A 17,197-nucleotide genomic window follows, 5' to 3' on the forward strand; every position below is an offset into this window, starting at 1 on the left:
TTATTTTACGTTCAAATCAGTCAATAACGTCAGGAATGTTCCGAAAATACTACCCAGCATTCATAGCGAATTTGTGATTTCCGCATAGCAACAATCAACAATATGGCAGACCAAGAAGACAGGTAGCTAGCATAAATTCCTGTTGTTTTTGACGAGTTAAGAGACACTGTCGAAATGACACATTTCGTCGGAGTCCAATATTTATCGTTATTCAATAAAATTAGCTAAGAATTTCAATTGGAGCTAAAACAAACTTGATTTTGGTGCATAAATAAACCCTTCTTCTTCGGCCTACATTGCAACATTTTAACAATCTGATACCTACATCATGATTATTTCAAATACAAAAAAATAGAAAAAATCATTTATTTACCAAGCTGTCTATTGAAATCATTGAACATACACTTATTTTCATGATATTGATAGGGGAGGGGGGTGTTAGGAGGGGTCCTGATACATTTACCTAAATCCCGGGCTTAAAAACATGAAATCAGAGGTCCCGACTTTAATTAAATTTAAACCCTAAATTCGAAAAAAGAATTTCTGGATCCCGAGCTTAAAAAAACCTGATCCCAGAGTCCCGATATAGGTCCTATCCCCCCTCATGATACTGAGAGAAAAACAATACACCTTATCCCTATTTGTCTGCCATAACATTTGGTTCGTCTTCTTCTTCCAAGTAAGGAACCAAATTTATATTGAATGTGTATGGTCCTGCTAAAACTTAGCGCAGTGCAGGGCAAGGCAGCAAGTCCTCTTAAAGTTATTTACAATTTTAGTTCACATATATCATGATACAAAATATCTGACGCCACATTGGAAAAGTGATTGTTGTATGACATCAATAGTTCAAGCCAGATTCTTGGGTCAGGGGGGAATGTATAGCGTTAAGGTGTATTGTTCATTTATTTAAAAACAGTTGTTTTGTTATCAAGGATATATATTGATACCTATTTTTTAATGTCTAAACCTAAAAGGAACTGCATATTCGTTTTTTCCCTATATAAATGGACTTAGTTTTTCTTCCAGTTAACATTACATACAGTCTGCAGTTAAAGTTTTTAAAACATTTATTAGATTCATTAACTGTCCTCAATGTTTACCAAACTTGGACAGAAGCTTCTTACATTCAAAAAATAGTATCAAGAGAAATATTTTTATTGATTTTTTTCCCTCATTTTTGTTGAGCCTTACTACATGATTAACAGCAAAAGTAGGTGAGACACTGGGTTCTGCAGAACCCTTACAATTTTTTTTAATTTGTATCCAGAAATGTGATAACTTTTTTCTTTAATAGCATTACATGTATGTGAAAATTTTTTAATTTCTCCACACTGCAGTTGTTTAATTTTTCTACCTTTATTTTTTAGACCAGAGTCACCATCTACCAAACCTAAAGTAGAAAATGTAGTCAGTGATGCCACAGTGGCAGCTCTCCAAGAGGTATGTTGTTTTCTTGAAAAAACAAATGAATTTATACCATTAATATATATAATATATTTTTATATGAAAACATATATTACTATTATTTATAATATCTGAAGCCACAGCTAGACATGAGCAAGATAATTGAGATGAGACTCTTTTATATTGTTATCTGATTGATTTATACCCCACATTCAGGCCAAACAAAAATGTATGTGAGTTTACTGTACCCCTTCCTACCATTATTTTTATCCCCTACCCTAAAGTTTTATTTACCATTTTTGACTAAGCACTGTTAAAGTCACAATGTTGCTCCCATAGACGCAATGTACAAATGTACAAAAATTATTAAAAATTAAAAAAATCCCTACCTAAATACATGTACCCTATTTTTTTTCAACACATGACAGTAAACACACATACTTTTTTGTTTGGCCTCCCCAAAATAGTTCTCCATCTTGTATGTAAAAAGGGTAACCATTATAACAGGAATTAACAAAATGTACAGCACAACAATCACTAACAACTGTCTTTCTAAAAAAAACCAAATACACAAATAAAGACTTACAAAGTTACAAGAAGACTTGATCATGGTAGACTGACCGTGTTCAGGCTCAAAAACAATGTGTTGAGAGTTAGTATTAAAATCTAATACTGTCTGAGTTAATTATTCCAAAATTTGTTTTTTCAGTTTGATTCTGGACCAATGGAACAAGGAGCTAAGCCGTCTTCTAGGCCAACTTCTGCCAAGTCTGGATCTAGACCGACTTCTGCAAAGCCAGGATCTAGACCAACATCTGCCAAACCAGGTATACATAGGTTATAATTGATAAGGAACATATATTAGTGTTTGTATTTGTTTTAGTTTAAACATAATTATATATATTATATATACATGTATAATACATGTATATTTGATTGTTAAAAAAACCCTGAAAGGATTAGAAACAAATTTTTTAACTTAGGGTTTATAATTAATTACAAATCTTCTACAAGTTTCTTGTCTTTGATAAGTAGCTGTTGCTGTTTTGATTTGTTAACCTATTTAACTGTTGCCTTATTTTACAAGGGATGATTACCTCCCCTGACTCACTGTAATGTAAATGATTTATGAATAACCAGAGATATATTTTTAAAAATATTATGAGATTATTCAATTCATCTTGTACCTATTGGAAAAAAATTGTATAGGCTTTAATTTTTCTTTTGTCCAATCTCTTTGTTTAAATGTGTCTTTGGCGTTTAAACAATAAATTACTTTGAAATGAATTATTCTATAACTGTCTACATGTACACAAATGTATGTTAGTAAGCTTAACTGGTGGTTGAAGATTTTTTTTCTGTACATGAAGGTGTGAATTTTTTTTACCAGGAAATCACTGAATGCTGTGTTTAAAAGTTAAAACACCAAAAATCATAAAATCAAATCTAATTTTGTGAATTTTTCCAGGGTCAAAAGAAGGATCAAGACCAACATCAGCCAGGCCTTTGTCTGGTAGAGTGTCAGCTACTGGAGAAAGACCAAGCTCTGCTGCCAGACCGGTCTCAGCTGCTAAAGATAAACCACTGTCTAGACCTGGGTCTGGAAAGCCACCATCACCTGCAGGGTCTAGACCACAATCAGTAACTGGAGGGTCCAGGCCTCAATCTGCAGCTGGGTCTAAGAAAGACTCCAGACCAACAAGTGCAGCCAGAGGTAAACATTTGTCGAAATATTGTTCTCTAGGATAATTTATATATTGTCTTTCTGCACCTTTTAAATGTGTTTTTACCTAATTTTAACAATGTTTTATCAGCAAGAAAGCCAGTCAAATTTGATTGCTACTTTCCTGTTGTTCCACTGATGATACTATCATTAGCTAGAGACATGTATCTAATTGTCAACTGGAATTTAAAAGATCCAGTAAATGAAAAAAAATCTTTTGGCAAATTTAAAGTACTGTGGAAGTTAAAATTTCTATTTTGTACAATTTTTCTAATCTATCTTCTATGAAGCCTCAAAGACACAAGAATGAAAGTATTCTAAGAAAATATTAATAGAAAAATGTATTAGATAATAGTGTGAGAGCAAAACTCCACATTGTATATCTTTCTATTTTATTTTTTTGTACGTCTTTAAGGTGGTACCTAACACTACAGGGAGATAACTCTGTAAAGTCAGCTAAACGTTTTAATTACGTTGTGTTGTAAAAGGAATATTAAGCTTCTCAATGATCAAAATTAGTGTTTGTCAAACTGCTATATAACCAGTGAATTTTTCTGATTAAACGGTTTGTTCAAATTTTTTTTAAATTTTTATATTTTTGTCAAAGGGTCAAAGTAAATACTTTGTCAAAATTTTAAGAAAATAAAACGAGCCAAATTAATTTTAGTCAAAGTGTTGGGTACCAGCTTAAGAGACATATTCCATTTGATGATATTCATTTTATATAATAACTTCTTATTGTTTGTTTTGACACTTTTCTGAAGCAAAATAATAGGTAAATTTATAACAATGAATAATGATTTGCGTTTGTGGTCAAGTCATTTTGTTTGTAATTAAACTTGAAACCATGTGTAAGTCCTAGGTTTTTACATATATAAAAAAAAAGTATAAATTTATAGCTGTAGAAGAGGAACCTACTTTTGGTGTCAGTGATGATTTTGGTGGAGATGGTGGGGATGATGATGATTTTGACCAGGGAGAATACATGGCTCCTGAACAACCTCAGGAACCAAGTAATGCAGTTGCCCTTAACTCTCAAGGTGGTGGAGGTGGGGATGACGGAGATGATGGTGATGGGGGTGGGGACAGCGATGAAGATGAGGAAGAGATGGAAGACGAGGGTGGAGAATCTGATGATGGAAGTGAGGCTGAGACAGATATGATGGTCCTTGACCCTGACCATGTAAGTATGACCCCAAAACAATTAAATTCTAAATTTTTAAATAATTATGTTATCATATCAAATTATTAAAAGGAATAAAAATGAATTTCATTACTGATTTTTTTTTTTAATGTGATTCTTGCCCGCAAATAAATGAAATGTTCCTTTTTATAAATATTGGCTAAAATAAATTCACATTAATGACATATTTTTTTTATTATACATGAGTATTGCTTGTATTAAAACTGAATGTAACAATTTCTAGTTTTTATACACATTTTAACTTATTTCTTTTGAATATTTCAGCCATTGATGAAAAGGTTCCAAAATGCTCTCAAAACACATTTGACGAAACAAGATGAAAAGTTCACCCTTGAAGTGAGAGAGTTGGTAAGTACATGTTTATGAGTTTTGAAGTTTGCAATTTCCCGCATGAAAATTTGAAATTTTTCAAAGATAGGCACAGAAAGTAAGAGACCCTATACTGGCATAAATATGCACTGTTTAGAAAGATTTTAAATGTCTTGAAGATTGTTATTTTTAGCTGGTTACAAATGATACTTTGATAAGAAAAAATAGTTTTTGTTTTTTGCATTGAAACAGGTTATTACAAAAATGAAAAGATTCTACAAACAGAAGAAATAAAACAAACAAACATAAAAATAACAGAATTATCCTCAGATAGAGGGAAAAAAAGTATCCATTCAAAAAGTGGATATGACTAATTTTCCCTGAGTAATTTTTTGTCGTTGACCTCCTTGAAAAAATAATTAGAATACAAATCTTTCCAAATATATTTTGTATTATGAAATAGTATCTTCTCTTTTAATAAAACATCAACAAAGTTTGAAAATCAAGAAAACAATTTGTTTATGTTGTTCCTGGAAAGGTCTAACTAAAACAATAACAAAAATATCCGTGAAAATAAGTCATTTTGCTGTAATAAATCAATGCTTAGATATGACAAATTGTCCACTTAAAATTAGGATGAAGCACTGAGAAACAGAAAGAAATTAAGGGAGGACCTTGGTGTAGATCTTTATGGAATACAGCAGGAACTAGCTCGATACCAGATGTTACTGGAGAAAAATCATGATGAATATTCATCACTTCACCAAGGTCGTCAACAAGAGGAACAACAACTTGGTGATGTCAGAGATCTATACAAGGAAAATCAAGTATCTGTTAATAAAGAGAAAAAGAAATGTGAGATATAAATTTTATAATCGTATATATCACTTTTATTTGATTTTTAATTGTCAAATAAAATTAATTTTGAACTTCTGACGTAGTACATCGATCACTTTTACTTTGTGGAGTCAGATATTTTCCATTATGATGTCAAAGTTTATGGGGAACTTTTGTGATGTCCAGTAATGGCAGACCAGTAGCAAAATATATAGCGATAATAGGTGTATGATTTGTGAATATTTTTGAATTTCACAAGTGCATGAAAAAATGGAAGAAAAGTCACCCGTATTAATGTTATAAGAACATAAATTTAAATTACTATCATTTTGCAAATTTTCCCATTTTATTATACATTTTTGCAAGCTATCTGATTATTTAGAACTATAGCAATGCTGGTTATATATTATATCATTTGTTATCTTTGTTGACAGGTTCAGAGTTACAAGCTGAGGTAGAGAATTTGGCTTTACGTCTGTTCTACATGCAGAATGCTAAAGAGGATGTAAGATCTGACATTGCCATCATGAGAAGAGCTGCAGAAAAAGCAGATACAGAAGTATCCAAGGCAGAAATAGAAAAACAAAAGCAGGTATGTCTTTAAGGTTATTATATTACTAAATTCATTTATAGAATTATGTATTATCAATGGCTTTACAAAGGAGAGGGTGTTTCTTAGCTACATTTTCATCAAAGGGTGACAGCCCTGTGATGAAATGAGGCCAAGAAAAATCCTCAAGTTTAAAAGACCATGAATAATCTGTTGATTGCTGTTTTCCTAGGCAACATTAGTCACGTAGCAGTGTTCCAGCTAGGATTTGAAAATAGAGGGGCGCGTTTTTAAAAAAGGACACTTTAGCGCATTCTCACTGAAAAAAAAATCAAATACTTAATGAAATATTTTAGGATTATGGCGTCATACATTCTCTTTCTGCATGACTGAGAAAATCCTTTTAATACTTGATTAGCATGAACAAAAATCTCAAAAAGACTCAAAGCAAATTTTTAAAATAGCAATTAAATAGTAAAGTTATGTCTGTAAGATTTGCATTACTATCTGTAGTAAAACTTTTTCAGTTGCCTCCAAGTATGGGTTGCGTAAAAAATTACATTACCAGGGAAGAAAAGAAAACAGAAACATAGACAAAAATATAAGCAATAAAGAAACAAACAACCATCAGATAAAAATATAAGCAATAAAGAAACAAACAACCATCAAGGTGAATCATGCCTTGTGGTCATAAAACTTTCGAGTCAGTTTTTTGTACATATACTCCCAAATTAACCACTCAAATGTTGCTTTTCATGTTTTGAGCATGATTTTTGTGCTCTGAGCACTAAGCAAAGATAATATATAAAAGATAAAATGAAATCCATTAAATGTTTGATACTTTATTCTGACAGGATTTGTATGTGGACCGACTGGTTGAAACAGTAGACAAATTGAAGGAAGAGATAGCCATGTTTGAGGCTCAGATTACTGCTCAACTAGAAGAAACAAAGGCAGCCAAAGAAGCATTATCTGATGCCCATATGGAAATTGAGGTCAGTTCTTAGTAAAAGTCAAAGTCAACGCATAGTGTACATTTTTTAATATCAATCAACTTACAAGTGATGCTTGATTCATTTCAGAATTATCTTCTGCCATTCATTAGGAACGCTCAAAGCTAAACTGAAATTATTAATTTTTTAAGTAATATTTTGAAAAAACAGTCAAGAAAGGTACATCCAAAACTCAGTTTTACAAAATATCATCACTTATCAATTTTACTTTAATATACATTTTTTTTTTGTACAATAGTTTTGTAAGGATTTGATATTTAAATATATATTATGGCATCTGTTATATAAAAAAAATCAAGGTTCCTACAACTCATTAGTAGTATTCTTACGCAAGACTTCAAGCATCACTTGTGAGTTCTCTACTAGCTACAAAAAAACATTGCATGACATAAAAACTATTTTTTAGATGAAAATAAGATAGTAGTTAGGAGATTTGTCTCTCATTACAATGCATTATATTAACTACATGTATATGATATCAGATATACATAGGGGCCTTGGTGGCCATGTGGTCTAAGTAGTTCTACTACTATTATCACTAACCAGTCAACACTGTGGTTGTGAGTTCTAACTCCGTTTGTGTGGGTGCACTCGATTCCAATCTTAATTGAATAGGATTGTCAGTTTTCCTATTAAAGGGTTGGGGGTTTCTCTGGGCACTCCGGCTTCCTTCTCCAATAAAAAATGGCTGACACAAAATAGCCCAAAAGTGGTGCTAAAAAATGGTGTTAAAACACCAACAATCAATCAATTAATCACATAAACATAAGTATTGTATGATGCATTGATCAAAAAGATTAAGAGGATGTTCAAGTAAATATCAGGCAAATCCTATGATATGGGTGTCACAACGTAAATTTTTTCCCACTGAATTTTTGGTTCAAATGCAATGTTTATATCATACAAAGGAAATATATGTCAAAGATATTTTTGAATCAACAGTGGATGGCTCAATAAATGATTTTAAAGTTCACTAACAACGCAACAAAATTTTGTACAAAATGAAGAGTTATCTCCCCTTTTCAATGAATTTTCAGTGCTTTCCATGTATTTTTTTCTCTTTATTTGTTGCAGTTAATAAAAAAACAAAATTTAACTTTGAGAAAGAATGAATTTGTGACATGAAATAGATGAAAAAATTTTGAAAACAAAATATGTCATGTGCCAGCCACTGCCTGGTTTTTCCATGGACACCCTCTGAATAAGTAATAAATACATGCATTTATTTTTTACTCCAATTTAAAACTTTTTTTATCAATTTTTCAGGCTATACAACTAGAAAAGAAACAGTTATTTCAGCAATGGAATAGTTCTATCATTGGTATGAGGAGAAGAGATGAAGCACACTCTGCCATGAACGAGGCTCTAGAGTAAGATTTTATTATAATTTATTGAAAGATTATTTCTTGTTTAAAAATCATCTTGTATAAAATTATCCATGAAATTTACACTAATTTTTTGCACAAACACTTTCAAGTTGGAAATTTATTGAATCTTTTTAGTATTAAAGCCTTCAATAAGATTTAATTTATTTTAAAACTTCCTTTTCTCAAAGCATGTATATTTTTATTGAAGTACTGTGGATTCGTTATTATTCATTGGATACCAATTTTGTAGGTACATTTTTCAACAAATTACAATTTTTTTTATTGGAATGTATGCAAGCATTAGCAAAACCATGAGATTTATTATCCATGAAAATGCAAGTTTTCCACCATCAACGAGCATTGGTACCCAGGAAAATTCAAAGTATATAGATTTAATGACTTTCTTATCTATTAGTATCAATTACCATTCTTAGAAAAAAAATCTCTCATTTTTTTTAAAGGAATAAGTATCAACCTTGTTTATAATCCTTTCATCTTTTTTTTTAAATTATTGTTGATGCTTTATTTCAGACAACAACTGCAAAAGGTGCTATCCCTAGAGACGGAAATAGAAGGGTACAAGAAATCAATCTTCAAAGAACAAGAACAGAATGAAAAATTAACATTGATATTGAACAAGACAGAGAGAGATATAGAAACTGTCAAGAAACAACTGACTCAATGTCAAGCCAAGCATGATGCATTGAAAGCTGAATATGCTACTTATACCAGAATGTTACACGAGACAGAACAAGCTCTTAATAGGGCAATGACAGTAAGCAGAAACTTTTATGAAGAAATATTTGCTAAATTTTTATATTGCGAAAATTGCAATGAGATAGATGTTGCAAAAAAAAAAAAACACTTGCATTTTGAATTTTGATAGCATGATTTGTATTCAGCATATTCAGAAAACGCAATATTTAAACTCACATTTGTGTGGATTGTCCAACAAAAGCAGTAGTAAATATCCCTCAACATTTTCTGAATTTGCAATAGTTACATATATACCCGAAATTTACATGAGATAAATCAAGCTCTTCACAGGGCAATAATGGTAAACATTTTGTCAAAAGTTTTAAATTTAAGAAAGACCTACTCATTAGTGCAACTGCTTGTTTAATACAAAAAAAAACATATTTTATTAATAATGATAAAATAATTTGCATAGTTTACATATAAAAATAAAGAGACCACACAGCTTTCCAACAGAGTTCAAATGAAGTGAATGTAAGCAATTGCAGGCTACAATGAGAAGAGCCCAAAATGTAAATCAAGTTTGTTATTATGTCAATTCATACACATGTGATTCAGACTTTGAAAAAAAAATCAGGACAAAGCTACATGTGAAAAAAAGAAACATTTGTCAAATGCTTGGATCTCTGTAAAAAAAAAATACACTGTGTGTCAGGATTCATAAAACAATACCTTACACTTTTAAAATGTGTATCATGTGACAAAATATCTTTCCAAAGTAACTGAGTTCCATGTATTTTTCTATTCCAGGACAAAACTTTGAGATTAAATGAATTGAATGCATTAAGAAAGCAGATAGAAAGAGAATATTTAGAGAAAGTTAATTTAGAAGATGAAATCATGGAGAAAATGAGAAGTCAACTGACAATGGATAAAGCTGCACATTACACAAAGAAATTGACAGGAAAGAGGAGGGATCTCACCAAACAACTTGTTAGTTTTTATCTATTTATGATTACAATTTTATGTCACAAGCTGACTGTGTTATTAGTAATGGCGATTTATATGTGTGATTCAGATGTTTAACTTTTTCATGAATCCTCCAGAGTTCAGTTTTTCTACCCAAAAAATAGTGGAAAATACACAGAGTAAATATAAACCATAGAAAAAAAATATAATGCAAAAAATTGTTTTTATAATAACTTAATACAAGAATTCTGAACCTTTTACACTGACACATGCAATATGCAAAGATATGAATGTTTTGTTGTCAACTCTCTACCAAGTGGCCCCTGAACAGAAAATTTTAATAGAAATTTATTCTGCTTAGCTATTTGTAAACTTTTCTGGTACTGAATTATCTTGTATTCTTATAAGTTAAAAAAAATACATACTTGAGAAATTCATTGGTTTTATAGTTGTAAGTTTTTATTTTTGTTTATAAACACAAAATTGTATATTCCTGCTGTATAGTAATTTTCTTTATGATACTGTATATTCACTATTCAGAAATTATTGCGAGGTGTTTTTAATGCGAATGGTTGAGTATCACAATAAAAAGAACTCACAATTTGATAACTGAAACATTGATCTTTATCCAGAGTATCTTGTAATTGCAATAATTAAACTCTTAATTTTGTCCATTCGTGAAAAATCCCAATAATAGATGCACGTAATAATATCTGAATTTACAGTACTGCCATTTAGATGTTTAATGTAAACACTTAATCCAAATGATTCAATATACGTAATCTTTTCAGGAAACATCAATGGCTGAGGTAGAAAACCAAATATCTAGAGATTCTTTGGAAATCTCTAATGTTCAAACTAGAATTGAAAGATTGAATAAAGTAATGGAACAAATGGATGAAGAAATCGCACAGAGAAATGAAATAATTAACAAAAGTGAAGGAGAGATTATAAGGAGAAATGCCATAATTGAGAGGAAACAGAATGTTATTGACCAATATAACAAGAAACTTGAAGTCCTCATTACCAATGCTGGAGTAAGTAGTTAGTTCCCTTTGTTTCAGATTTTGAAATGAATAGCTTTATTAAGTCTTCATTACCAAGCTTGAGTTATCAGTTGTCCCCCTTTCTTCTGATTTTGAAAAAATAGCTTAATTGATCCCGTTTAAGCTCCTTAGATCAACTGATGACAACACCATGATTTGTGTTATTGTCTCAAGATCCATAAATAGTTTTTGTTTAAAAATTATCCCTATTCTAAGTTTCATAAAATATCTATGTTTAGTTTAGTTTAAACATATTTATTTATAGTGGATTGGGAAACAAGTTTTGCAACTTATATTAATCCCTTTCCACTTTGCTGGTGCGAGTGCTGCCTTGTAGCAGCATTAGCCTGCTCTTTTTCGAAATTTACAAGGGTGTCTTTAACGTGCAAGAGATATGGCTTTCTCTTAACACAGGTCAGCCATTTATCATCCCCTTCCGACCGACTATCATCGTTTCCTTAAGACCATACTCGCAAATGGTGTCAAGAGAGAGCCGAAAATTCAGTCCCTGAAATTTTCATCCCAGACGGGAATCGAACCAGGAACCTTTGTGTTAGTAGTCCGATGCAGTAATATCTATGTTAAGCGATGTTGTTAAATAAGGATGAAATTTCATAAAATATTTTATGTTAAGCTATGGTGTGAAATAAAGATGAGATAAAGCCTTTCAATACTGTAAACTAACTTTTTTGGCAAATACTTTGTAATGCAACAAAGCCTTTCTACTAAGCGAACTTCCCCACAATTCATATTCACAATTTTTTACTTTTCTTGATGTATTTACATACATGACAAAAGGGAAAACCCAAGTTTAACATATATCTATTTTCTCTTTACTTTTCCTACTCGCCAAAATTGTGAAAATTCAAGACTAGAATTAGATTTATGACATTTTATTTTAATTTTCGCTTTCCTTTTTAACAATTTAGGGTGTAGAGTTAGGTCCCTTGGAGATCCAGATCAACTCTCTACAGAAGTCAATAGATGGCATGATTCAGGAGATAACAGAACTACAACAGATCTGGTTAAGACAACAAAGTGAACTGGTCAGACTGGCCAAGGACAAGGAGGAACAAATGGTTGATGTGGAGAAACTCAAGAAACAACTGACAATTCTCCTGCAAAAGAAAATTAGAACAGAGGGTAGGTGATATACTGTGGTTAATTATTATTTGTTTGATACCAATTTTCGTGGATTTTCTAGGTACAGGCCAACCACGAAATTAAATATTCATTGAATAACAAATTATATATATAGGCTTGTATGTAGACTTGGCAAAACACAAAAATGCAAGTTTTCCTTAATCCACAAACATCAGTCCCCACAAAAATAAATGAATCCACAGTATATTGTAAAGTACACCTTATTTTAAAAAAAAAATGAGACTCTGAAGTGGCAAAAAAATACACATTTATTAAAATTAAATCAATTTGCATTTTGATTTTTTTGGAGTAATTGAAAAATAATTTGAAAACTGTCAAAGGGAGATAATTGAAAAATTTCATACACTTCAAAGATTAAAATATAGATAACTTGAATAACAATGAATGCTTATTCCAAGTGAACTAATACTGTAAACATACTAATTTTGCAACAAAAAGAAAATAATGTGAATAAAAATAGTCACAAATATGTAAAACTTGTGTCTTCCATTATATAAATACTTCAAGAGAAATAAAAAAAATAGGAAATCAAATTGCTAAGAAGGCAGCTAGAAAAGGGCAAATTGAAAAATTAAGTATTCCTGAAAAAAAACATGGTTTACAGTTTATATTGTAAAGTTCTGTGATACAAATATTTTCATTTGAATTCCTTAATCGTTATGCTTATTTAAAATGGTAAATGTTACAAAAGAAAGTCTTTTTATTACCAAAAATTTTCTCATTTTTTTCCAGGCGATATTGATTATGAGAGACGTGAAACATACGACATCGAGCGTGGAATTAGCGTCATGCAGAATGATATGCTGAAATTGAATCAATTAATGCATAGACAATCTGGAACTCATCATGAGCTGAAGCAGAATAATATCTTGTTAGAAAACGATTTCATTGGTGCACTCAAGGTGTGTTTCATTAAACAACATTAGTATTTTTTAAAATAAGAAAATATAACAGGAAAACTGTTGGTAAGCTTTAATATGAGACAAGTTTGTATATTAAAAATTCTTATTTATCTTTAAAACACTGGTATATAAGATACATGTATCTGAAGTTTTAACTATCAAGAGGTCAATTCATTTCTCTTTTTCTTATCAACAAATTATTAAAGTAATGGTTATCTACAGAAAATTCTAATGGATTGAAAATACATTTGCAAATAAAACAAAATTTGAATAAACGTACATGAAAAACAATCGAACATGATTGATTATATAAGCCTAATGTAAAAGTTGAAACAGTGGAATCCAAGTTGGTGGTAAAAAATCAGTTCACAAATTAATTATTTGATTTGATTTTTCACAGGAAGCAGAGCTTGAATCAATAGAATTACAAACATCACTGGATGGTGTCAAAGAGGAAAAGGAAAGATTACTCAATAGTCTTGTGGAGTCAGAGTAGGTCAATTTTTCTATACTTATGTAGTGCAAAAGAGGCCTTGGATTCATTTGATAACAGAATTGCATATAATGGTCTCAATAATATATACTTTTTAATTAATACAAAGAATTGTTGCTACTAGAACTTTCTTCTATCTTTGCTGAAAGTTATTGCTTCTACATAGGGGCTAGCTGATTGTGTTCTTTATAAATATGCAGTTTACACTCAAATTTAACCAATATACCTAGTTGCATCATCTTTTAAACTATCATGGATCTATTGATCGATGCACAGATTAACTTACTGTAAAAATGTATTTGTAAAGGTTTATTTTTTTTGCTCTAAAAAATAACATTTTTATTCTTCAGACGTCAAATAATGTTATGGGAGAAGAAAACTCAGCTGGCTAGAGAAACCAGAGCTGCTGTTGACTCAGAAGTAGGTCAAGGTGAAATCAAGGCCATGAAAGCTGAAATCCATCGTATGCAGGTCAGATATGCTCAACTGATGAAGAACCAGGAGAAAATGATACAAGAAATGGAGAAGGCTGTTTCTAGGTAGAAATTTGTTTTATTATATTTAATTTATATAAATTATTATAAATGCTTTTTTCATAATATTTTTATTGTTTCGCAAATTTAGTTGAAAATTACACAATTCAAACTAAGTCTTCAAACTCAGAAATTATTGCAGTTTTTGAAGAATGAACAAATAAGTGAGATTAAATATTGTTATTTCAACTAAGCTGTATATGAATAATACTAAAGACATTTTAAATGCGACTTTTTTTATTTTTGTGACACCTATTCCATAGCAATTTTTCCAGTAATAAATATGTCACTAAAATTTCTGAATTTCTGTGATTTATATTTTCTACTGTTATTACACTGATGATAGAAAAAGTTTTTTTCCATATTAAATTAAAAATATTTTAAATTTGGTCTTTCACAGGAGAGATACCATAGTTACAAGAGGTGATGCATCACAGAAAGTAAACAAAAAAGTGTTAACTAAAGGAACATTTGAAAGACAGATGGGAGAATTGAGAAAGAAAATTAAAGTAACAATAACGGTATGACAGAAAATTTTTATTACACATGTAATTTGAATTTAAATTGATTCCAAAGTGTTTATGAATTTAATGAGAAAATATTGGAAATGTGAAGGAAAAAAAAGCTCTTCATATTAGTACTTGTAATGTTAAAATGAATTTCAGAATTGCAGAAGATTTTTACAAATTATGGAAATGAAGCTTATACAGTATTTCTCCAGATTACCATTACATCTAATTGTAAACAACTTTCTAACTTTATGCATCCAAATATAATTTTCTATTTCATCCTTCCTCTTTCGGAAGATATCTTATTTATTATTTTCTGGCAATAGATTTCAGAATGACTCTTTTATTTTATATTGTCACATTTTTCTTAAATTGAAAAAAGTTTAAATGCCAGTTACATATCAACTTTCAAACATTTAACATGGAGGATTCTTATGGGAGTGTTTTGAAAACAATTTTTTTCTCTCAGGAGGCTAATTCTTGTGATGGTGAGATAAATGAACTAAGAGACCACCAGACAGATCTGAGTCAGCAGTTAGAACAGAGACAAGTTAATGTACAACAATTACAAGGAGAAGCTGATACATTAGATTCTGATGTGGAGAATATGGTGGAGCTCAAACAAAAGGTAGTTTATTTAATCTCTACTGGTTGCAATGAGAAATTCATGCTTTGTCTTACTCTCTTGAATGCCTTCAATATTGAGGAATACCCATATCATAAAGTTGGCTATAAAAGACCAGACATGAAAAATATTAAACAATTCTTATGAGAAATCAATTTATGAAAAACTATTTAAAAGACATTCATGAACCAACTATGACCACTGAACTACAGGCTCCTGATTTCGGACAGACAAAAAGAATTTGCCTTGATTAAACATGTTTGTAAGTACTCAACTCACCACTTAACCTGGGACTATGGTGTAACAGTGCAACATAAGAACAAACCAAAAAAAAATTAGTAGTAATTGGCTTTACTCATACAAATTCACATATTTGTATTTCTTTTAAAAAGTTCATACATTTTGTACCTCTTTACTCTCATAAACCAAATACAAGTGTTGTGAAGTCAAAAATAAGCCATATGTATACTGTTGATTATTCATTGGATACAATACACCTTATTGCTAATCCCGGCTGACCCAGCCGCTTGAAATTTTGACGTCAACAACAATCACTTTTCCATTGTGGCGTCAGATATTTTGTTTTATGACGTCAACATTTTACGGGAACCTGTGTGATATTCAGCAATGGCGGACAAATAGCGATAAGGTGTATTTTTTGTGGATTTTGTGGGTATAGGTAAACCATGAAATTTTAAAATGTCCAAGATATGACAAATTTCCTAAAGACTTGAATGCAAACTTACGCAAAACCACGAAATTAAATATCCACAAACATGCAAGTTTTTCATAATCCACGAAAATTGGTACCCATAAAAATAAGTGAATCCACAGTACATAATAGCAATAATCACAAGAGGTTTGATTTCTTTCTTTGAATTTACGTTTATTTAACTTTTAGAATATGACTGAATTACTGGGCAAACAACAAAAAATGAAGTATTTCCAGCAAGCTAAAGACGGAAAATATACCATGTTATGTAAATCTGACTCAACATTGGAGACGGAAAATTCCAAACAAGTTGACCGATTACAAACCCTCAGTGCTATAGTGGACAAGTTAAACCAAGAATTTCCACATGTACAGCCTGCTCTTAGGAAGGTCACTCTCGCTCTGAGTTCAAGAATTGATGTTGCAGACGATTAAAGACAATTTTTGATAGTTTTTATAAATTATTGTCATCAGACTTTTGTTAGAGAGTAAAAAGATTGAAAAAATGCAAATTTAATACAATCTTATCAAATATTTCTTTAAAAAAGATGTATTCTTTAGTTTTCATAAGTTTAACGATTAATGAATGTATTGACTAAATGTCACTGCCTACGGGCCATTTTTTTTTTTTTTTTATCTGTGATGACTTTTATTGCATAAATGTCTCTTTATAAGAATTTGTATGATACAAAATGTTTGTAAAGTATTATTATTTATTATTTCACTATTAAAATGAATCATTATATCTTATTTTGTTGACTTCCTCCATAACTGTCTTATTTATTTTTATGAATAGCTCAGTATTTTTTATCAATGAAATTTATTCTACCAAACACTACACAGGTTTTTAGAACTGTTGCTTTTCTTGTCACCTTTTTTTTTTTTTGGCTGCACCAGTAGAATTCTTATTAATTTATTTATATACTGGTACTCTGTTCAACCGGGAAAAAAACCATTAATGTACTTTTGACTTCTAATTTTCTCATCCTCATACCCACCAAAAGTAAATTTATATGATTCAAATATTTGCAATGAAATTATATTTGTACTAATCAAGACAAACACCATTATAGAGACTCTCAGGTGCAGTGACCATCTTCAATATTTATTACACGTATATAATTAAACACAAGTCATA

General features: G+C 30.6%; 1 protein-coding gene across 1 annotated transcript; it reads left to right on the forward strand.

Annotated features, from left to right (window-relative positions):
* Window positions 1-59: 59 nt before the first annotated feature.
* LOC139489776 (coiled-coil domain-containing protein 40-like) lies at window positions 60-16,809 on the forward strand. Its single transcript, XM_071276594.1, has 20 exons — window positions 60-122; window positions 1,371-1,443; window positions 2,117-2,234; window positions 2,876-3,121; window positions 4,030-4,313; window positions 4,599-4,682; window positions 5,279-5,498; window positions 5,915-6,072; window positions 6,885-7,025; window positions 8,310-8,413; window positions 8,942-9,185; window positions 9,917-10,099; window positions 10,867-11,112; window positions 12,051-12,264; window positions 13,018-13,187; window positions 13,588-13,679; window positions 14,031-14,219; window positions 14,614-14,734; window positions 15,192-15,350; window positions 16,249-16,809. The coding sequence occupies exons 1-20, from the start codon at window positions 103-105 to the stop codon at window positions 16,492-16,494; spliced, it is 3,312 nt and encodes a 1,103-aa protein (XP_071132695.1). The 5' UTR covers window positions 60-102; the 3' UTR covers window positions 16,495-16,809.
* Window positions 16,810-17,197: the final 388 nt, after the last annotated feature.

The sequence above is a fragment of the Mytilus edulis genome, chromosome 9, assembly GCF_963676685.1.
Source record: "Mytilus edulis chromosome 9, xbMytEdul2.2, whole genome shotgun sequence".
NCBI lineage: Eukaryota > Metazoa > Mollusca > Bivalvia > Mytilida > Mytilidae > Mytilus > Mytilus edulis.

Coding starts and splice junctions, on each gene's coding strand:
- LOC139489776 (XM_071276594.1), top strand. CDS start 103: ATGGCAGACCAAGAAGACAG. Junction 1,444..2,116: donor CAGTGGCAGCTCTCCAAGAG/GTATGTTGTTTT, acceptor TTGTTTTTTCAG/TTTGATTCTGGACCAATGGA. Junction 2,235..2,875: donor ACCAACATCTGCCAAACCAG/GTATACATAGGT, acceptor GAATTTTTCCAG/GGTCAAAAGAAGGATCAAGA.